This window comes from Lissotriton helveticus, chromosome 4_1, assembly GCF_964261635.1.
Source record: "Lissotriton helveticus chromosome 4_1, aLisHel1.1, whole genome shotgun sequence".
Lineage (NCBI taxonomy): Eukaryota > Metazoa > Chordata > Amphibia > Caudata > Salamandridae > Lissotriton > Lissotriton helveticus.
Genome location: NC_136063.1, coordinates 66,853,100 through 66,875,915, shown reverse-complemented (window position 1 = coordinate 66,875,915; position 22,816 = coordinate 66,853,100). Strand labels below are relative to the sequence as shown.

The 22,816-nt window shown below is 46.2% G+C and overlaps 1 protein-coding gene across 1 annotated transcript in view; it reads right to left on the bottom strand.

The window, feature by feature from the left end:
• LOC144827866 (embryonic protein UVS.2-like) overlaps window positions 1-17,360 on the bottom strand; it is a 92,373-nt gene extending 75,013 nt beyond the window's left edge. Inside the window, exons 1-3 of the mRNA XM_078686031.1 lie at window positions 17,237-17,360; window positions 8,764-8,788; window positions 4,573-4,638 (exon numbers count right to left, since the gene is read on the bottom strand). Coding sequence (XP_078542157.1) covers window positions 4,573-4,638; window positions 8,764-8,788; window positions 17,237-17,305 — 160 coding nt within the window. The 5' untranslated portion in view covers window positions 17,306-17,360. The remainder of the gene's footprint in view (window positions 1-4,572; window positions 4,639-8,763; window positions 8,789-17,236) is intronic.
• Window positions 17,361-22,816: the final 5,456 nt, after the last annotated feature.

Here is a 22,816-nt window from a genome sequence, read left to right as displayed (position 1 = left end):
CAAACCCCTTTATATCCGATCCTTCAAGGGCTTCCGGGATATTTAGGAGCCTCAGATTGTTTTTCCTGGAATGATTTTCCAGGCGCTCAAGATCGTCTTTAAGTTCTTTGTTTTGGACCGTTAATTTTACCACATCCGCTGAGTTAGCCTGTATAGCTTCTTTAAGTTTAGGGATCTCAGACTCTATTGCATCCATCCATGTAGCAACTTCTTCCAATTTCTGGGTCAGCACTACGCATGATAGTTGGATAGCCGCCTGATTAGCTTCTGAAACCGAGAACCTGCTAGCCATCTCAGCCTGGTTTGTTTCTGAAACTGTAAACCTACTAGCCATCTCCTCTTGCATGGCTAGTAGTAAATCAGCCAGTGAGTGAGTCATAGAGTCTACGACAGCATTATGCGGTGTGATAATGTCACTTGGTAGTTTTTGTAACCTCCGGCTGGTTTTCCATACTATCTTCAGTTTCCAAAACAGTGTACCTATTTGAGAGGCTCACTGTAGAATGGATGGCTAATCTGCTCGAATTCTCAGCTTGCTTACTCGGGGAGATTGGCCTTTCTAAATTACTCAGCTGGATGGAATACGTGTCCTCTGGGGCTTCACTCAGTTGATCAGGGGGTTTACTCACATCCATATCTGCAAGGCACTGTGGGCTATGTGCACCTCCCTGAGCCTAACCTTGTCTGCACCCTTCACATTCTGTCTGGGTACGCCAGTGACTTTGAATGGGTTTACCCTTTTGACTGTATCGCCCTCAACCTCCAGCGCAAATCTCCAGGTGAGCCGCGGCAGGGGTCCAGAAGCGCATGTCCGCCGGAGCAGGGAGAGGAAAGAAAGGAAGACTGACAAGGTATCACCGCCCCGAGGTAAACGAGATAGGGGATTAAACACACGTGGGCAGGGCTCCGACATCAAAGGTCCCCAACAGAGAGACCGAGGGCGCTAGCAGCCGCCATGTTCCTCCTGTCCAATAAGTTATAAATCATTAGAAGAAGTTTGATAATATAATATTGAATAGTAATTCATAAATTCATTTACTATTTCTTTATGAGTTAAAACTGTTAGACTGATATTCATGCGCTATCTTTTTTGAGATTGCTGAGAAACGTTAGGGCATTAAGTGCATGAAACAAGTGCATGGTCTGAAATATCAATATTTTGGATAGTAGGATCAGAGAGGGTATTAAATGAAGGGATATTAATAAATAATCTATTCAAGAATGAAGATAAGAAAAAAAGTTAATTGTTTATCTGTTGGATGATGCAAACGCCAAATATCCACTAATTTAGTTGTTCTAAAAAAGGATGTAAGAGTAAAATAAGCCTTTGGAGGATGATATTTAATTTGGGAAATTCTAGCCAATAACGGATCACATATAAGATTAAAGTCACCTCCAATAATAAGTGGAACATTACCCAATTTAGAACTTACGATGTAAGAAGAGACCAAAAATCGGGGTCATCCTTCGTGGGACCGTATACATTAATCAAGTGTAAAACGTATCAGCGATTTTTATTTTAGTTATAAGAAAATGACCATTAGAATCAGAACATTTATGTAATATTTGAATATGCGTTTTTTTTGCAAACAAAATAGCAACTCCATTTTTTCTATTAAGAGCAGGTGAAGAAATAATATTCCCAACCCATTTTTTGTTCATGTATGATAAAACAGTATCATCGATATGAGTCTCCTGAAGTAAACAAATATCAGCCTTATGTCTAGCTAAATAATCTAAAACCTTAGTACGTTTAACAGGGTGCCGAAAACCTTTTACATTAAAAGGAACTATTTTAATACCGTTAATATTAGACATCATAATGAAAAATCGAAAATCAAAGAGATAAAGAATCAACTGACAGAGTAAGCATAGCTCTAATAGAAAACAGAGGATAAAAGGAAAGAGACGGACCAACACATAAAAAAGACAACATAAATAGAATTCTTGAATTGCACACACACATGACAAGAATTACTGATCCAGAAATGCCCTTTTAGAATTTCAGCTGTTTAGGCTAGTTAGAAGAGCATTTAAATCATGGTTCTCTAGTAACGTTCTCATTGGTTTCCATGGAGAGCTGTGAGCGTTGATCTAAGTATAAACGAAGATCATGAGGATGCTGGATGGACTTTAGAATTCGTCTTTCCATTATCTCATCGTGGAGGGATTGAATAAGCCATATTTCAAACCACAACTTCTCAGATTTGGACAAAGAGCAACAAACTCTTTGCGGATTTTTACGGTCTCTTTGGCAAAGTCTTGATTAATAAAAATGTTGTTCCTATTGACCATTAACAATGAAATTTCCCTTGCCGCTTTCCGTATCGGCACTAGATGATGTTGATGCGACATTTTAAATATCATTTGGTGAGGTTTCATTTGGTTTGGATTTCTATGGGAAGGAATTCTATGCACCTTGTCAATCTCAAATTGTTCAGGAAACTTTAAGTGCAAGAGGCCAGGCAATAGCTTTTCTAAATACATCCTGCAATAATTACCTTTCACGTCTTTCGGAAAATTAAAAATTCTCAAGTTGTACTGTCTATTATGAGTTTCTAACTCAAGTAATAATTTGTTAATTGGCTTATATTTGCTGTAATAGTTATAAGACTATCTAGTTTGACTTTGTTGTCTTGAATTTTGATTGCGTTGTCAGAGACTTTCATCGAAAGACTAGCCATATCTTAGCTCATATTTTTTATTTCGGATGCAATAGTGTCTGTGTTGCACCGAATAGCTTTTATTTCATCAAATAATACAGCCAAAGAAGGTTCACTGGCTCCTACTAATTTAGACTTGGCTGGCAGAGGCGAACTATTTTTTTATGCTTGCTATGTATCAAAGGAGTATTTTTACCTTCCATTATAATGAACAAATAATTTTAAAGCTAGGAGCAATAATTATTATAATTGTAAACAATCTAAAATAAAGGCTGTACAATATAATGCTGTGCAGCAGCTAAAACCATCTGTAGGGAGTGACCAGGCCACAGCCGCACCCTTTCCTGTGAGTGACTCCGCCCTCCTGACTCAGAACCTAAGCAGTACGTGGAAGGAAACACCGCTGAATAGTTCAATTGAAAATACTCCTCCAAAACCTCATTCAAACGCTGAAGTAAGCACCAATTCTGACAGTGCTGTTCTTGGCAAGCCTGTGGAAGCAAATTAGACGGTAAGACCAGCCTAATATTTGTTAGAATCACAGTCAATAAATGGCCTATGTCGCGGTGATTAACGCGGAGAGGCCATCTTGATTCGCGTGCTCACGCGACTCCATCATTATCTGTGTTACATACAAGTATTAACCAATATTTAGAATTCTTTGAATATTCACGAATTGAACTAGACCAACCAGCAGGTTCAATTTACGCACAGAAAGGTTAGTTTAATTTTCATTGATATAATTGTATTCAGACAATCCTTTAAAATATATACTTTTGGGGACCAGTCATACACTTTGATTAATAATAGTAGTTATGTGGTGATGACATGATACATATGTGCATGTTGTTTCCAGACGTTTCTATGCTATGAATTTGAATTGTGTTCAGGAGGACTTTATTTCCCAGAATGCATTTATTTTTAAGTGTGTTATTCCAGTCCTCTACATGTTTTTAAATGCATGGTACCTGTTCCTCAGATATACTACATTTGTAAAATATGAGCCAATGAATAAGTATTGAGACCAGGTCGAGAGGCTGCTTCAATCTGCACTGCAGGCTGCAGGGTCAGGCCTGAGTCATGTTTAAAAGGCTACTGAGTAGAGTTTAATGTACACGCTCTGGGGCCACCTAGCACCAGATACTAGGGACTTACAAGCAAATTAAACGTGCCCATTAGGTGTCGGCCAATATGACCATGTTTCAGGGAGAGAGCACAAGCATTTTACCACTGGTCAGCAGGGAAAAAGTGCACAGAGTCCTAAAAGCCAATGAGCTCAGAACAGGACGGCAGAGGAAGGAAAACATCTGGGGTGACCCTGCAGAAAGGACCATGCCCATCACCTTGGCTGAATTCGGTGATGATTGTGAAGACACCTCGGCTCAGGCTCACAGATGACTCTCTTGTAACAGAGTGCAGCGCCCAGAGGCCTGAAGCTTTCTCATAGTTTCAGTTCTGTTCTGTGTGGTGATCAAGGGCTGTGCTGACTATGTTGTAACAGGGTATAGCGCCCAGAGGCCCAGAGGCTCAGAGGCTTGCTTTTACTTTGGTTCAATTTTAATCTCAAGGGCACCTGGGATCAGGGTCTCAGCTGACTATCGTGTAATAAAGTCTGGTGCCCAGAAGCCTGAGGTTTTCTCTTACCCTGGTTCTCTCTTGTGATGACCTGCTAACTGTTGTGTAATAAAGTCTAGCGGCCCAGAAGTATGAGGTTTTCTCTTAACTTGGTTTTCTTTGGTGATGGTATGGGAGACGTCTGGGCTCAGGGTCATGTATAATAAAGTCTGGCGCCCAGAAGCCCGAGCTTTTCTCTTACCTTGGTTCTCTTTAGTGATGATCTGGAAGACATTTGAGCTCAGGGTCACGTGTGATAAAGTCTAGCGCCCAGAAGCCCCAGGTTGTCTCTTACCTTGGTTCTCATTGGTGATGATCTCGAAGACGTCTGGTGTCAGGGCCTCCTCTGCATGCCGGGTGTCTGAAAGAGAAGGCACATTCACAGCTTCACATCAGCTGCTCCTGCACAGGAATAGACGGATTCATAAAGCAATTACAGGAGGTGAAATATTCACTGGGTCCTAATGTGCATCAGTGTCAGTGCACAAACTGTCTATTTCTGCCAACTCGCAAAAGTGTCCATGCCCAGAGTGGGTGGAGTTTGAGAAATGCACAGAGCCCTGTGGGCGCTAGGACATATGCTGCAAACTGGGAAAAGTGTGCAGGCCCATCTTTCTTATGGGCCGTCTGCTCTTACAATGCGTGACCTCAACCTCCGGGTCAGGAAAACTGCTCTTCCCTCGTGCAGCGCTGTTGTTGAGGCAGAGCCCCAGCGCCTTTCTGATTCCTAGGTAAGTGTTTGAGGCCCTCCTCCCCTCGCAGGCTCCTGCCTGCGCCTCATTGCTGGTGGTCCAGTGGAAGAGCCTGCTCTTCTGCTGGTCTGCTCTGTTCAGCCTTTTCTGTCTTTTTCAGTTTTCTGGTCATCCTGTCTTTTTCTGTTTTTGTTTTTTCAATCTCTGCCTTTGTTGACGATTTCTCTGCTGCCTCTGTTTTTTCATTGCGTTTTGCCTTTTTCCTGCCGCTGCCGCCTCCGCGGCCCCACCCCCCAGCTTGTACCCAATCCCTCCTTCCAGCTTCTGTCCCACCCCGACTCCTACTTAATGGTGGCCGCTGCGCGGCCGCGTCGCTGCAACACCAAAGGCAAGCCCGTCTGTGCCCATCCGTGACCCAAACACGCCAGGGATCCTGCTCCTCCGACCTTCCGCCACTACAACTACAGCACTCTCCAAGTACTCAACCCTGGATGCAAAAAAAACTGCCAGCTCTCGACGCCGAGATCCCAAGGCCTATTCTCCTGCCAACACTGCCGCTGCACCTTCACCCACCTCCGACCCAGACAGCTACCACAAACCCACCAGACGCCAACATACCCAAACCCCTGAGCTGCATACTCCTCAATGTATGCTCCCTGCACAGACACGCAGTAGAAGTTTAGGACCTCCTCGGCGCCTTCCTCACAGAGACCTGAACCAACGCCAGATCTGCTCCTGACATCGCACCCGCCATCCCCGACAGGTACAATATCCTGTGGAAAGACCACACCAACCGCCCTGAAGGAGGCCTCGTCATCGTCCACAAACGCTCCCTCCGCCTGACAACCTCCATCGCATACGACGCCCCGCTCCTCCATGGAACACATCCATTTCCAGACCCACCCCATCCCCAGAACGACACTCCATGGGACACTCGCCTATAGACCACCCGGACTCCGCACCCCGTTCACCAAACCATCACAGACTAGGTCGTGCCCCACTCACTTACCTCCATGGACTAAGTACTGCTCGGAGACCTGAATTTCCACATAGACAACCTCAGCAACCCCAAGTCCACCACCCTCCAAGAGAACCTTGCCAACATTGGACTAAAGCAACTCATCTACACCCCCACCCACATGGCGGGGCACACCCTTGACCCCATATAAGCTGGAGGAAACAACATTCAATTCAGTCACACCACCTCTCTAGACGGACCACCACTGCGTCCCCTTCTCCTTCTTAAAACCCACCGCACACAAGCCTATGCCAAGCCTCCCAGGCAGAAACTGGAGCAAGATCATCAAAGAGCACTTACCTCCGCCCTCAACCGCACTCCTCCCCCTACCACTACAGATGCCAACACTGCAGCCAACGACCTCCACAAACGGATAATGGCTGCACCAACACGCTCTCCTCCCTCCAGAACTCCAACAGATGACACAACACGAAAGCCACCAGGTTCACCACGGACCTGCGAGAATCCAAGCACTCATGCTGATGACTGGAGAAAGCATAGAGAAACAGCAAAACCCCAGAAGCACGCACCACCTACAGGGAAACCACCAAGGAAAATCACCAAATCGACCAATCTATGAAGAGATACTTCATTCAGGACAGAATCCTCTCCAAATCCCACAACTCCAACTAACTCTTCCCCATCATACAAGAATTCACCAGACCCCACAGTGAAACCACCGACGTCCCCTCCCCCCAGGACCTCTCCAACAAACTCAGCTCTTTCTTCCACCACAAGATCAGGATGCTTTAATACAACTTCGGCGACCAAGACCAAGTTACTGACCCATCCCCATCCACCAGCTATGCCACCCAGCAAACCCTCCTCAACTGGACCCCTGTCACCACTGAAGACACCGCAAAGACTATGAAGAACATCCACTCCGGAGCACCCACTTACCTTTACCCTGACAATCAACTGTGCCCTCGAAACAGGTAGGTTCCCCGACGCCTGGAAAAGTGCCAAAGTCAAACCCCTCCTCAAGAACCTCTCTGCAGACCCGATGGACCTCAAGAACTACAGTCCCATCTCTCTCCTCCCCTTAGCCGCCAAAGTCATCAAATAAATCATCAACACCCAGCAAACAACATCCTCGCCTCACCCCAATCTAGATTCTGCAACAACCACAGCACCAAGACTGAGCTCCACTGACGACATCTGCACCCTCCTTGGTCAAGGCCACATTGCAGCCCTCATTCTACTAGATCTCTCAGCAGCCTTCAACACCATCTTCCACCTGACACTAGTAACCAGACTCCACGACGCTGATATACAGGGAACTGCCTTAGACTGTATTCGCTCTTTCCTCTCTGGCAGAACGCAAAGAATAAGACTCCTGCCCTTCCTCTCCAAACCCACAAAGATCAGATGCGAATCCTCCATCAGCCCCATGCTCTTCAACATCTACCTGGCCCCCCTTGCAATCATCGTCAGAAAACACTGACTCAGCGTAGTATCCTACGCCGACAATACTCAGCTCATCCTCTCCCTTACAAAGGAACCCAGCATCACAAGGCACAGTTTCTGGGAAGGACTGAAGGACGTTGCATCCTGGACGAGAAGCAGCCGCCTGAAGATCAACTCGGAGAAAACAGAAGTTCTCATCCTCTCATCCATCCCCGCAAAATGGGACGACACCTGGTGGCCCCCTGCCCTCAGAAACCCCATTCTCCCTCGGATAACACCCGCAACCTCAGCATCATACTCAACTACACCATGAACTGACAGATCAACGCTGTGTCCTCCACATGCTTCAACACCCTCCACATACTTTACGAGACCTTCAAATGTATCCCCTCAACTCCAGGAAGACCGTCACCCACGTACTCATCACCAGCAGGCAGGACTATGGAAACACCCTCTACGCCGGTTTCAACAAATCACTCCTTTGCAATCTCCAGACCGTCCAGAACGCAGCAGCCAGACTCGTCCTCAGCATCCCACGACACAACCACATCACCCAGCACCTTTGAGACCTCCACTGGCTCCCCGTCAAAAAGAGACTTACCTTAAAGCTGCTCACGCCTAACAAGCCCTCCACAACACTGGACCCCAAAACCTCAACAAAAGAATCTCCTTCCATGGCCCCAAGAGAAACCTCTGCTCCACCAACCTAGCCCTTGCTGACATCCACCGAGCTAGATCGGGGGAAGATCCTTCTCCTACATCGCAGCCAAGACCTGGAACAAACTCCCCCTCAGCGTCAGACAAAGCCCTACACTGCAAGCCTTTAGAAAAGACCTCAAGACTTAGCTCTTCAGATGACCTCAGAGCTGGCCAAACCTCCTCCCCCCCCCCTTACCAGCGCCTTGAGACCTTCACGGGTGAGTAGTGCGCTCTATAAATCTCTGATTGATTGAGTGATCGACATTCTAAATCCTTTCCCAAACACCAGTTCCAAATACAAAATGGAGCGGTTCGATCCATAAAGCACTCCATTTCTGTCTGCGGCCAATGGTGCTTAGGGGTTTGCCTCTCTGTGGATGTTTTTCTCATGTCCGGTCTTGGCAACTTCATTTTGTGCATGTAGTCAGTGGTGTGACTGCTCCTCCTTTCATCCTCACACCTAGTGACTCATAGCAGCATTATAATCATGCACAAGGCGCACATTCACATGTTGCTCATCATTCATGGCCGTACATCTTACTCTCTATCCCTGATTTAAAGGGATTAAGTAGATAGTATTTAATGCAGCCACCACCCGCGCCCACTGTGCTTCATTATGTCAAGGAGCTATGATCAAGTTCAAAGATATTCCGACAAAAAATTTACTTACGATTTTTCTCTAGTTCAAAGAAAATCTGCAAAAGAGAAAGATGACATTTGAATCACTAAATGCAAGTATAAGGATATTAGAACTTTAGGAAACCCTAAAGCCGTGTTTTAAAAGATCACATAAGATGTACGTTGAGCTATATGTCAAGATATGGAAAGGACAAACCTCGACCTGCAGTGGTATGGGCTGGAGAACATCACTTTGCACTGTATCATCAAGGTAAGAGTATATTGGGGAGAGGGGATTTACTGTTCAGATGCCTCCTTGTTGACTGTCCTGGTCAATACTGTGCAGCTGATATCTTGCTGTCAATATTGATGCGGGTCGATATTGAAGATCCCATATGGTGGTTAAGCACTGTGCATTGTTTGGCCCCTTGTTTCAAGCATTCAGGGTTGCACAGATGCCAAGGGTGTAGTCTTGGGTTCATGTACCTGTTTGGATACTGACAACTGCTGAAGGAACGTTTCGGTAAAAAGTGTCACTAGAACAAATGGCCTTCAGCAGCATAGATGGCTCAGAAGATGTACAGAAATCTTGTATAATGTAACAGAAGAGTCTGGGGAGTTGTCCATGGGGTTTCTCAATAAGGATCCTCTGATGGCCGCACTAATCCTGATTTGGTTGCAAACTCCTCTTTTTGCCCAAATCAGAATTCAAACGTGCTAGCTAATTCCATACCCACAGGTTTTTGGCAAGCAAGATTTCTTCCTGGTAAAAAGTATAAGAAATCGTGCATGCACACTCCACAAAATCCATGGTTGAGTTTCCAAAAATATTTACATCTTCTAGCACGTGCCATTTAGGCCTCACCCCCCATTCTGAGACCTCAAATGCAGAAAACCTATCCCTTTGTGCAATGGCCTAGGGCACAAGTCGGGGGTACACGTGGGTGGACGGCGTCCACCTATTATTTTCAAAGGGTGAACCCCGTCCACCATGCCAAGATGTTAGGCCCCACTGAATAATGTGCCTAACTCGTCCCGGTGTAATTTGTAAACACCAGGACACATTCAGCAGTGCCTGCACATTGTCTGCTTAACATAAGCAACAACGTGCAGGTAGGGACGGGGCGTTCTCATTTCAGACTCCAGCTGGGCCCATAACAAAGTTCGAATCTGAGGGGTCATGAGGCTTCTTTTGTTCAGTCTCCTGGCTGGGAGCAGTCAGAAGCCTCACACCTAGATGCAAATTCAGCAGAGGGGAAACCAAGGCTCACACCTTGTGAGCACGTCACACACAGTTAAGGGGAGCTGATTTGAACTTTGTTCAGGCTCAGTATACGAGATATGCGTGCACTGTCATAATGTCAGATGTGTTGGTCTTTCCCAGTATTTACACAAAATAAATAGCATTTATATAGCGCTTACTACCCCTGAGGAGGCATTGAAATAAATTAAGTGCCACCATTTTTTCTTGATAGTGCTACTCATCCCAATACAGGGTGTCGGAGCGCTTTTCATCACACGTAAATATTACATATACAATAAATCATCTGCATTTGTAAATCATTGTACAGGGTGTGTTACATAAAACAGTGGGGCATTACAAGGTGTAGAAGTCACATATCATCTTCCATAGCTCACTGTGCTATATTAAAAGCTTTACAAGTAACTACAAGTAACATAAGGATCTCCGTCTTCAAAGCCGTAACCTACTTATCTAACTACATAAAATAAAATCTGTCATTTGCATGTTGCATGATGTGCTTTGCACTAACCCTTTATGCTACTTTGAGTCAAAACTGAGGCTAAACAAAACACAGTTCTTTCCAGCAAGTGCATAAACCTCCAGAGTTATCTTACAATTATTATTCACTCAGATTCACTGGGAACACACACATCTCTGCAGCAGGTGCATTAAACCCATAAGATATTTTAAAACACAGTCTTTGCAACCAATTAACCAGAACAGGTTTACTGTCAGTTTTCTTCTTGCTGCCACTTTCTTTGTGGCAGAGTTTAAATAAAACTAAATGTTAAGGGCTAAGTCACTTTTCTGGCACACCCCTGATGCAAAATCTGTTTTAGGATTTACAGTTCCACACATTGCCCTGCCTTGCATTACCTTGCGTCAGGTAGGCGTTATATGGGTGGTGCTAGGGAGTCCCTGTGCATCCATGGATGTATTTTGACACAAACCATATTTACAAAGACTTGTAAATATAGGTTTGCACCAAACTGGTGAGTCTCTTGAGGCTGGCGTAGCAAGAAGAAATATATCCATGTCTCCTCGTTATTTCCTCTTTGCATATATGCTACATTCTGCAGCACACATACAAAGAGCAAATACCTCATAGGATAGTTTGTGCGCGGTTTTGGGAAAAATTACGCAAACCTTTTCTCAGGATCCTATTGCTGAATGCCAAGGTTGCAGTAACCTTTTTCTTTCACTAACCTAAAATTGCTTATTCTTGCAGGTTCTTTTTTCAGCCACTTTTATGCATTCATCATTGTTTTCATATCTCTCTCCTATCTTCCCTTTCTGTCTTTCTCTGTTGCTTTGGGTCATGGTCTGTTGGTGGAAAATGAGCCCCACTCTCCTAAAATGAGTGCAGGTGGGTAAGGCTGAGTAAGAATACTTTGCATGGGAGAGCGGTCTCACCTCTGGAGAGCGCAGGCAGCTAAAGCAGTCACATCTACATGGAAATGTGCTGCATACGGAATATTTTGCCTGGTTGAGTAGGCCTTGCAGTAGAGTTCGTTTGTTCCATCCTTGGGTAAAGGTAGCTTTATGCTGCTAAAGGGCAACAGTGTTTTATGTGTGCCCCTGAAATTGTCCAGGAGGTTCACTATGACCACCCCTCCCACAGTCTTACTTCTAATAGGATTTGTAAAGTAATCCCAGGTGGAAATCATACTTTCAAAGTCACTTCAAGTTTGATTGACACTGACCACCTGTGGAGGTAAGGGGACCTCTGATCACAGCTTGATCCCTTATGGTGACCCCGGTTTACCGACCCATGCCCCACATGTGCTCAGGGAAGACCCTCCTACGCCTGTGATGCGCCTCTAAGATTACTCTCGGTGTCTAGGCACTTGGCTCAGGGGCGTAGTTTACAATGCTGCTGTGGCATTAGGGCCCACAGGTGAGAGAGTCCCACTTTACTCCTACTGTGGCGGCTGTTATGCCTGTCTTATACTACACAACATCTGCACAGGAGGGGACATTTCTCTTTCTTGCATAGGGCCTATGGCACTCTTGCTATGCTGCTGACATGGCAGTGCCTTTCTCATGGCCTCAAAGCGCTGTAAAAGGTGTACTTTAAAACGTTGGTGGTGGTGACCTTCACTCCTACTCGGACGCTGGTTTGAGGCACCGACGGATAGAGCGGGGCCTCATTTCTTCCCGAGCGGGTGCCGGGCGAGGTGAGGTGTCTTCCCACAAAACGCTGGGAAAGAACAAATGATTAAATATCCACCAGCAAACATTGGGGATCCAAGTTCCTGGTAGGAATAATTTATTGTATTTGTGCATTATTACTATTGTTATCACATATTTGCAGTCGCTATTTTCATTCGGTCCTGAAGAAAGCTGGACAGATTGTCCGTTTGAGCTGAAACATGTTGACCCCACTGCACTGCGCCTCTGCTTAGTTATAATGTCAAACTATCAGGCGTTGTTTTAAACCTTGACACTAGGTCAATACATATTAAACATAATTTTTGTCCTAGGAGCCAATTTTATTTCCACTTTACTCTCACGTTATTTTCACTAGCACTGCACACCATTGGCACCATCTGGAATACACTGTGGTTAGAAAAATATTTTGATAATCCATCTCAGCATCATTACAAGGTGCGTTGGGTGAGATTTGGATTTACCACTCGCATCCCACATGATGATATTTCGCCACAAGGGTGGGCTGATGGGATTTTTTCAACCCAGTGTCATTTCTTAATGTGGCTATATGGGCCCTTTGATTTCTAGTCTCAACAAGACACACAAATAGCTTTTTTGACCAGACATCTCTTTATATTTATTTATTATATAGTTGGGTTTCGAGATGTCGTGGTCGTTAAACAACCCTCCTTTGACCCTCCTCACTCTTTTTTCTTAGGTGACCTGTCACCCCAGCTGTGCATTTACAAGAAGCTCCCTCAGCTGTGCAAGGAGCTGCGTCCGCCATGTTCTCTCCGCTGGTGCAGGAGATGTGGAGTCCTCACATATGTTGTACTGTCACTGACATACTCCCCTACTCAAGAGTGCACTCTATGAAACACACCTGAGCGTCGTTACACGTACTCAGGTCTATCATACTGTCACTGACATACTCCCCTGCTCAAGAGTGCACTCCGTGGGCCCGATTCACAGAGCTAACTTAAGACAAAATCCTAAATTTACTACCATTTTGGTATTCACAGAAGGCACTTACTCATTTTGGTATTCACAGAAGGCACTTACTCATTTTGGTATTCACAGAAGTTAGGAGTCCTAACTTTAGGACTCCTAAATGCCTTCTGTGAATACCGAAAGTCTTAAAATAGGATTTTTCTCAGTTTAGGAGTAGTAAAGTCAGGAGTCTTAACTTTAGGACTCCTAAATGCCTTCTGTGAATACCAAAGTCTTAAAGTTAGGATTTTTCTCAATTTAGACCTATGCATTATGGTTACTGTGTTTCTTGGCTTCGCAGATGCCCTCACAGTCTCGTGCGGTACATCTAAGTGGCTTTATGTGCACACAGGTGCATATAATACTATTACTGCAGCTCTCACCTGCACAGGTGTACTTACAGTGACGCACACCTGAGAGTTTAGGCTAACACAGAACCATATACATCCCTGTTACTGCAGCACTCGCCTGTGCCTGCACACAGCTCTATACACCATCATTAAAGGGGGTCTCACCTGTGCCTGCTCTCAGCTCTATATACCATTGTTAAATATGGTCTCACCTGTGCCTGCACACAGCTCTATATACTATCGTTAAAGGGGGTCTCACCTGTGCCTGCTCTCAGCTCTATATACCATGGTTAAAGGGGTCCCACCTGTGTCTGCACACAGCTCTATATACCATCGCTAAAGGGGGTCTCACCTGTGCCTGACACAGCTCTATATACTATCGTTAAAGGGGGTCTCACCTGTGCCTGCTCTCAGCTCTATATACCATTGTTGAAGGGGGGCTCACCTGTGCCTGCACTCAGCTCTATATACCATTGTTAAAGGGGGTCTCACCTGTGTCTGCACACAGCTCTATATACCATCATTAAAGGGGGTCTCACCTGTGTCTGCACACAGCTCTATATACCATTGTTAAAGGGGTCTCACCTGTGCCTGCACACAGCTCTATATACCATCGTTAAAGGAGCCTCGCCTGTGCCTGCACTCAGCTCTATATACCACTGTTAAGGGAGGTCTCACCTGTGCCTGCATTCAGCTCTATCTACCATTGTTAAAGGGGTCTCACCTGTGCCTGCACTCAGCTCTATATACCATTGTTAAAGGGGGTCTCACCTGTGTCTGCACTCAGCTCTATATACCATTGTTAAAGAGGTCTCACCTGTGCCTGCACACAGCTCTATATACCATTGTTAGAGGGGTCTCACCTGTGCCTGCACTCAGCTCTATATACCATTGTTAAAGGGGTCTCACCTGTGCCTGCACTCAGCTCCATATACCATTGTTAAAGGGGCCTCACCTGTGCCTGCACACAGCTCTATATACCATTGTTAAAGGGGTCTCACCTCTGCCTGCACACAGCTCTATATACCATTGTTAAAGGGGGTCTCACCTTTGCCTGCACTCAATTTCTATATACCATTGTTAAAGGGGTCTCACCTCTGCCTGCACACAGCTCTATATACCATTGTTAAAGGGGTCTCACCTCTGCCTGCACACAGCTCTATATACCATCGTTAAAAGAGCCTCACCTGTGCCTGCACTCAGCTCTATATACCACTGTTAAGGGAGGTCTCACCTGTGCCTGCACACAGCTCTATATACCATCGTTAAAGGAGCCTCACCTGTGCCTGCACTCAGCTCTATATACCATTGTTAAGGGAGGTCTCACCTGTGCCTGCACACAGCTCTATATACCATCGTTAAAGGGGGTCTCACCTGTGTCTGCACACAGCTCTATATACCATTGTTAAAGGGGTCTCATCTGTGGCTGCACTCAGCTCTATATACCATCGTTAAAGGGGGTCTCACCTGTGCCTACACACAGCTCTATATACCATTGTTAAAGGGGGCCTCACCTGTGCCTACACACAGCTCTATATACCATTGTTAAAGGGGGCCTCACCTGTGCCTACACACAGCTCTATATACCATTGTTAAAGGGGTCTCACCTGTGCCTGCATTCAGCTCTATCTACCATTGTTAAAGGGGTCTCACCTGTGCCTGCACTCAGCTCTATATATCATTGTTAAAGGGGGTCTCACCTGTGTCTGCACTCAGCTCTATCTACCATTGTTAAAGGGGGTCTCACCTGTGCCTGCACACAGCTCTATATACCATTGTTAAAGGGGTCTCACCTGTGCCTGCACTCAGCTCTATATACCATTGTTAAAGGGGTCTCACATGTGCCTGCTCTCAGCTCTATATACCATTGTTAAAGGGGGTCTCACCTGTGTCTGTACTCAGCTCTATATACCATTGTTAAAGGAGGTCTCACCTGTGCCTGCACTCAGCTCTATATACCATTGTTACAGGGGGCTCACCTGTGCCTGCACTCAGCTCTATATACCATTGTTAAAGGGGGTCTCACCTGTGTCTGCACTCAGCTCTATATACCATTGTTAAAGGGGTCTCACCTGTGCCTACACACAGCTCTATATACCATTGTTAAAGGGGGTCTCACCTGTGTCTGTACTCAGCTCTATATACCATTGTTAAAGGGGTCTCACCTGTGCCTGCACACAGCTCTATATACCATTGTTAAAGGGGTCTCACCTGTGCCTGCACTCAGCTCTATATACCATTGTTAAAGGGAGTCTCACCTGCGCCTGCACTCAGCTCTATATACCATTGTTAAAGGGGGTCTCACCTGTGCCTGCACACAGCTCTATATACCATTGTTAAAGGGGTCTCACCTGCGCCTGCACTCAGCTCTATATACCATTGTTAAAGGAGTCTCACCTGTGCCTGCACACAGCTCTATATACCACTGTTAAAGGGGGTCTCGCCTGTGCCTGCATACAGCTCTATATACCATTGTTAAAGGGGGTCTCACCTGTGCCTGCACACAGCTCTATATACCATTGTTAAAGGGGTCCTCACCTGTGCCTGCACACAGCTCTGTATACCATTGTTAAAGGGGGTCTCGCCTGTGCTTACACACAGCTCTATATACCATTGTTAAAGGGGTCTCACCTGTGCCTGCACTCATCTCTATATACCATTGTAAAAGGGGTCTCACCTGTGCCTGCACACAGCTCTATATACCATTGTTAAAGGCGTCTCACCTGTGCCTGCACACAGCTCTATATACCATTGTTAAAGGGGGTCTCGCCTGTGCCTGCACTCAGCTCTATATACCATCGTTAAGGGGGGTCTCACCTGTGCCTGCACTCAGCTCTATATACCATTGTTAAAGGGAGTCTCACCTGTGCCTGCACTCAGCTCTATATACCATTGTTAAAGGGAGTCTCACCTGTGCCTGCACTCAGCTCTATATACCATTGTTAAAGGGAGTTTCACCTGTGCCTGCACTCAGCTCTATATACCATTGTTAAAGGGAGTCTCACCTGTGCCTGCACACAGCTCTATATACCTTCGTTAAAGGGGTCTCACCGGTGCCTGCACTCAGCTCTATATACCATTGTTAAAGGGGTCTCACCTGTGCCTGCACACAGCTCTATATACGATCGTTAAAGGGGTCTCACCTGTGCGTGCACTCAGCTCTATATACCATTGTTAAAGCAGTCTCACCTGTGCCTGCACTCAGCTCTATATACCATTGTTAAAGGGGTCTCACCTAAGTCTGCGCACAGCTCTATATACCATGGTTAAAGGGTTCTCACCAAAGTCTGCGCACAGCTCTATATACCATTTGTAAAGGAGGTCTCACCTGTGCCTGCACGCAGCTCTATATACCATTGTTAAAGGGTTCTCACCTAAGTCTGCGCACAGCTCTATATACCATCGTTAAAGGATATCTCAACTGAGCCTGCACTCAGCTTTATCTACCATTGTTAAAGGGAGTCTCACCTGTGCCTGCACTCAGCTCTATATACCATTGTTAAAGGGGTCTCACCTGTGCCTGCACACAGCTCTATATACGATCGTTAAAGGGGTCTCGCCTGTGCCTGCAATCAGCTCTATATACCATGGTTAAAGGGTTCTCACCTGTGCCTGCACACAGCTCTATATACCATTGTTAAGGGGGTCTCACCTGTGCCTGCACTCAGCTCTATATACCATTGTTAAAGGGGTCTCACCTGTGTCTGCACACAGCTCTATATACCATTGTTAAAGGGTTCTCACCTGTGCCTGCACTCAGCTCTATATACCATTGTTAAAGGGGGTCTCACCTGAACAGGTAAGCTCCAGCAGGTGCCCACCAGGCACACTGCCACCAGGGTCCATGCTCGACTGTCCATTCTCTGGTTCTGGAACAGAGCTCAGGTCACCACCAGACAATGTTTCTTCCTTCAGAGAGATGCTTCGTTGACCTTAGACCCAGTCCTTTATATACCTTGAAAAGGCTGAGCATCCTCCAATCAGCCTTCAGCTCCAAGGATGACGTCTCTTTCTGCACAGATCACAAGGTGTGTCTGTCCTGGAGAGACTGCCCTGGGATCGCCTCTCAGGTGCCAGAGCTAAGATAATAATAAGCAGCTTTCAAGTGTGGTAAATTGGGTTTGTGACAGTCCCTGCACCGTGGTATATTCGTGTTGCCTGTATTATTTCTGTAAGAGGGTGAAGTTGGGATTGGACACAAGCGCACCTTCAGGGTTTGGCTCCTCAAACAACAGCAAAAGGCCTCGAGGCACCGAAAGACCCGGAGTGGAGACGATCACAGGAGACACAAAAAGTGCATCTGATGAGCTGGGCGTGGGTGTGGAGAGCAGATTTAATGTTTCAAGCAAAGTTAGTTAGCTTCATAGATGGATCAGAGTTAAACAGCTGTAGATGGAAGGCAGGGCTGGAGGATGAAAGGATGAGTGTAAGAACGAAAGGCAGATGAGTAGGATGAAAGGCAGAGGAGTAGGAAGAAAGGAAGAGTGGGACGATGAAAGGAAGGGTCAGAGGATAAAAGGGAGGATGAAAGAATGAACGGGATGGTGGGAGGATGAAAGGCAGAGTGGGAGCATGAAAGGAAGAGTGTAAGAATAAAAGGCAGAGGAGCAGGATGAAAGGCAGAGGAGCAGGATGAAAGGCAGAGGAGTAGGAAGAAAGGAAGAGTGGGACGATGAAAGGTAGGGTGGGAGGATGAAAGAATGAGTGTAAGAATGAAAGGCAGAGAAGTAGGATGAAAGGCAAAGTAGTAGGAAGAAAGGAAAAGTGGGAAGATGAAAGGTAGGGTAAAAGGATGAAAGGATGAGTATAAGAACTAAAGGAAGTGGAGTAAGAAGAGTAAGAAGAAAGGCAGAGGAGCAGGAAGAAAAGGAAAGTGGGAAGATGGAAGGAATTTTTGAAGGATGAAAGGAAGGGTGAAAGAATGAACAGCATGGTGGGAGGATGAAGGGCAGAGTGGGAAGATGAAATGAAGAGTGTAAGAATAAAAGGCAGAGGAGTAGGATGAAAGGCAGAGTAGTGGGAAGAAAGGAAGAGTGGGACGATGGAAGGTAGGGTGGGAGGATGAAAGGATGAGTATAAGAACGAAAGGCAGAGGAGCAGGATGAAAGGCAGAGTAGAAGGAAGAAAGGAAATATGGGAAGATGAAAGGAAGGGTGGAAGGATGAAAAGGATGAGTATAAGAACAAAAGGCAGAAGAGTAGGATGAAAGGCAGAGTAGGAAGAAAGGCAGAGTGGGACTATGAAAAGCATGGTGGGCGGATGAAAGCAAGGGTGGGAGAATGAAAGGTTTGGTGGGAGGATGAAAGCAAGGGTGGAAGAATGAAAGACAGGCTTGGAGGGTGAACACATGCATGGATGAAAAGCTTTGTGGAGGCTGGGCGAAAGGAAGGGTGGGGTGAGGGAAAGCATGGTAGAAGGCTACTTGCATTTGAAAAAGGTGCTAGGCCAGGGCGGGTGGAATGAAGGTTAAAAGAGTAAAATGATGGAAGGAAGGGTGTAAAGATGGCACCTGGTACTTTCGACCTTACTCCCTCATGACAGGAATAAGGTGCCCCTTCCTGAATTACATCCCCCACTCTCAGACACTGTGCATTAGAGCCCACCCACGCCTGCCAGCTTTTCACCAATAAGCTCCGACTTTTAACCACCAATCATTTGTTTTCTTTCTTAGAGCATGGTGTCTTCCGTTTTTTAGGGGTCGGTGTAATTCGGTAAAGCCTAATGTCTCGTAATTACTGCAGAACCCTCTGTCCCCTGGTTCCCCTCTGATCCCAAAAGTTTTTGTAAGAAGCTGGAGCGTGCTTGGCGAAAAGCCTACAACTCGGAGGCGAAGTGCGCCTACAGAACAGCTTTAAACAAATGTCATGGGTTAAAAGACACTTCCATTAGAGACTATTCAGCCAATCAAATAACGTCCTCGGGCAGCTCAGGGAAAGAAGCTTCAAGATTGTTCAAGGCTTCATCAAACCGTTGGCCTTGGATAGCAATATTGTTCCCACGGTTACTCTTTGTGAGAACTTATCTACTTTATTTCAGTAGAAAGTTCAAGCTGTTTATTCCTCTTTTTCCTCCGCTGGGTCTCCAACTACGCCCATCTCGACTCTGGACAAGCCCAGAATCTGGTCCAAGTTGAGTGCGTTGAGCCCAGAAGCCTCAAAGTTGGAACCGAGCTATTGTAAATCAGGTAATCCTTGCCCCGCCAGGTATTTTAAACTGATGGCCGAGTCGCTCAATCAGCAACTCAACCCCATTTGTGGCTCCTTGAGGACGGGCATCTACCCTTATGCCTGGAAAGCGGCCTATGTCTTGCTAATCCTGAAAAAAGCAGTCGCCGATCCAGCGGAGCTCAAGAATTTTAGGCCAATCTCTCTGCAGCCTGTTCCGGCCAAAATCCTTGAGAAGGAGGCCCAGAAGCAATGATCTGTCTTCCTTGAGTCCAAAAACTGCCTTCATAACTCCCAATCCGGATTTAGATCTGGCTATAGCACTGAGACAGCCCTCTTGGAAGCAGACAAATCCATAAGTGAAGCCTTAGACCAGGGCAGCTCCGCAATGCTTCTGCTGTTGGATTTATGCGCAGCATTTGATACAGTGTTGCACCATATCCTACTGGACAGACTTGGGCTCCTGGGAGTGTCGGGTACCGCGCTGGCCTGGTCTCGCTAGTTTCTAGAGGGCCGGTCACAGCAAGTACTGCTTCGTCCCCACCTCTCCCCACCCAAAACCCCTTCTGTGTGGGGTTCCTCAGGGTTCTGCTCTGAGCCCCAGGTTGTTTAATGTTTATCTGTCCCCGCTTGCTTCTTTAGGGGAGCAAGAGGGAGTGAAAACGATCTCCAATGCTGAAGACACTCAGCTAGTGTTCTCTTTTAAAAAGCACTCAGAGGTATCATTTAACATCTTTAAGAACAGTCTGAATAACATCTCGGCATGGATGACGGATTGTTGCTTGAAATTAAATGCCGGCAAAACTGAGGTATTATTATATTTTCAACCCTCTCCTCCGACCTACAATCTCTGGTGGCCTCCGGAGTTAAACTAGGGTTTAAATTTGATACCAACCTCTCTTGTAAAGCCCAGATTGGCCAGGTCTCCTCGGCCTGCTTCTGGAAATTAAAAACCTTGCAGAGATTCCTGCATCTCCTTCCTATGTACTGCAGGAACACTGTAGTCCACGCATTGGTTACGTCAAAGCTGGATTACGCTAATAGCCTGTATCAGAGTCTTCCAGCCTACCCGACCCACAGGCTCCAGGTTATCCAGAATGCTAAGGCCAGACTCATTAGAAATGTTCTGCTGCGTCATCACATCTCTCCCCATCTGCGGAGCCTGCACTGGCTGCCAGTCAAAAGGAGGATACATTTTAAGGTGTTATCCATCGCCTCCAGAGCATCCAGGGATAAGGGCGCTGTGTACTTGAGGCAAAGACTCCAGAAATATTAGCAGTCCGGGGCCCTCAGATCCAATTTCCAGCAACTTCTTAGGATTCTCCATTTTGCCAAAGCCAGGATCGGGGGTCGAGCCATCTCAGTGGGAGCTGCACCCCTGTGGATTTCCATGCCTGAACAGCTTCACAAGGCTGAAACAGAACAGCTATTCCAGAGATCCCTGAAGACTAGGGCCTAGATGTAGGTAATTTTATTTTACCACTTCTTAAATACCAAATTTTACCGATTCGGTATTTAAGAAGTGGTAAAATAGAGGGGGGGGGATGTAGGTATTACAGATTCAGTAAATACCGAATGGCGTATTCGGTAACGCCATTGATTCCTATGGGCATTGAAGCCCATAGGAATCAATGGGCATTACCGAATCGGTATTTACAGAATCGGTAAATACCGATTCCAGCAAGGGTTAAGGGGGTGTCACTTTGACACCCTCTAGCACCCCAAATACAGGCAAGTGTGGCATGTGGCACACAGACATGCCCTAAGGGCATGTCTGTCTGTCACATGGCATAGGTGTGCATGCACCATCAGGATTCAAGCAAGCCGGGCCGAAGACGGCTGTAATGCCAGAAACCGGTCCCCGGAAGCTTGTTTCCTTCCCAGTGTAAGAATTGGCTTTTGTAGTTTGGTTTGCCCTGTTCCCATCATGCACTGGGACAGGAACAGACTAATTTGCATACAGACAGGTTCTGAAACTGGGATGGTGCAGTGAGCTAAAAAATGGTGTTGGATCTAGCCCTGATCTCTTGACAGGGTGAGAGTATTCTGCTTAATTCAGAGACTCTGTCCCTCACCACCCCATGTTGTAAATATTTTTGTCCACCCTAAGCGTGGAAGGGTATACTCAGACATGAGTCCCTTGCTCATTGCACCATCAGGATTCAAGCAAGCCGGGCCGAAGACGGCTGTAATGCCAGAAACCGGTCCCCGGAAGCTTGTTTCCTTCCCAGTGTAAGAATTGGCTTTTGTAGTTTGGTTTGCCCTGTTCCCATCATGCACTGGGACAGGAACAGACTAATTTGCATACAGACAGGTTCTGAAACTGGGATGGTGCAGTGAGCTAAAAAATGGTGTTGGATCTAGCCCTGATCTCTTGACAGGGTGAGAGTATTCTGCTTAATTCAGAGACTCTGTCCCTCACCACCCCATGTTGTAAATATTTTTGTCCACCCTAAGCGTGGAAGGGTATACTCAGACATGAGTCCCTTGCTCATTGCACCATCAGGATTCAAGCAAGCCGGGCCGAAGACGGCTGTAATGCCAGAAACCGGTCCCCGGAAGCTTGTTTCCTTCCCAGTGTAAGAATTGGCTTTTGTAGTTTGGTTTGCCCTGTTCCCATCATGCACTGGGACAGGAACAGACTAATTTGCATACAGCCAGGTTCTGAAACTGGGATGGTGCAGTGAGCTAAAAAATGGTGTTGGATCTAGCCCTGATCTCTTGACAGGGTGAGAGTATTCTGCTTAATTCAGAGACTCTGTCCCTCACCACCCCATGTTGTAAATATTTTTGCACACATGTGCAAGCACACCTGGATTCGGTATTTTACCACCCAATTGGATTGGGTGGTAAAATACCGAATCTGAAAGGCCTTTGGGACTCAGAAGAGTCCCACCTACATCTAGAAGTTACCGAATCGGTGAAAATACCGAATCGGTATTTTACAGATTCGGTAAATTTACCGTAAAATTGGCCCCCTACATCCCAAAAACCCATTTACCGGTCGGTAACGGCCGAAATCGGCCATTACCGGCCGGTAAATGGCCACCTACATCTGGCCCTAGATCTGTTGTTAGCACCCGGACACCTCCGTTGGAGGTAGGCATGCGCTCTATAAATGGCCCATTCATTCATTCATTCAAAATGATTTGTAATTATGCGTAATTACATGGCAAGCCTAATCCAGCATATAGCACTTTGTGTCCA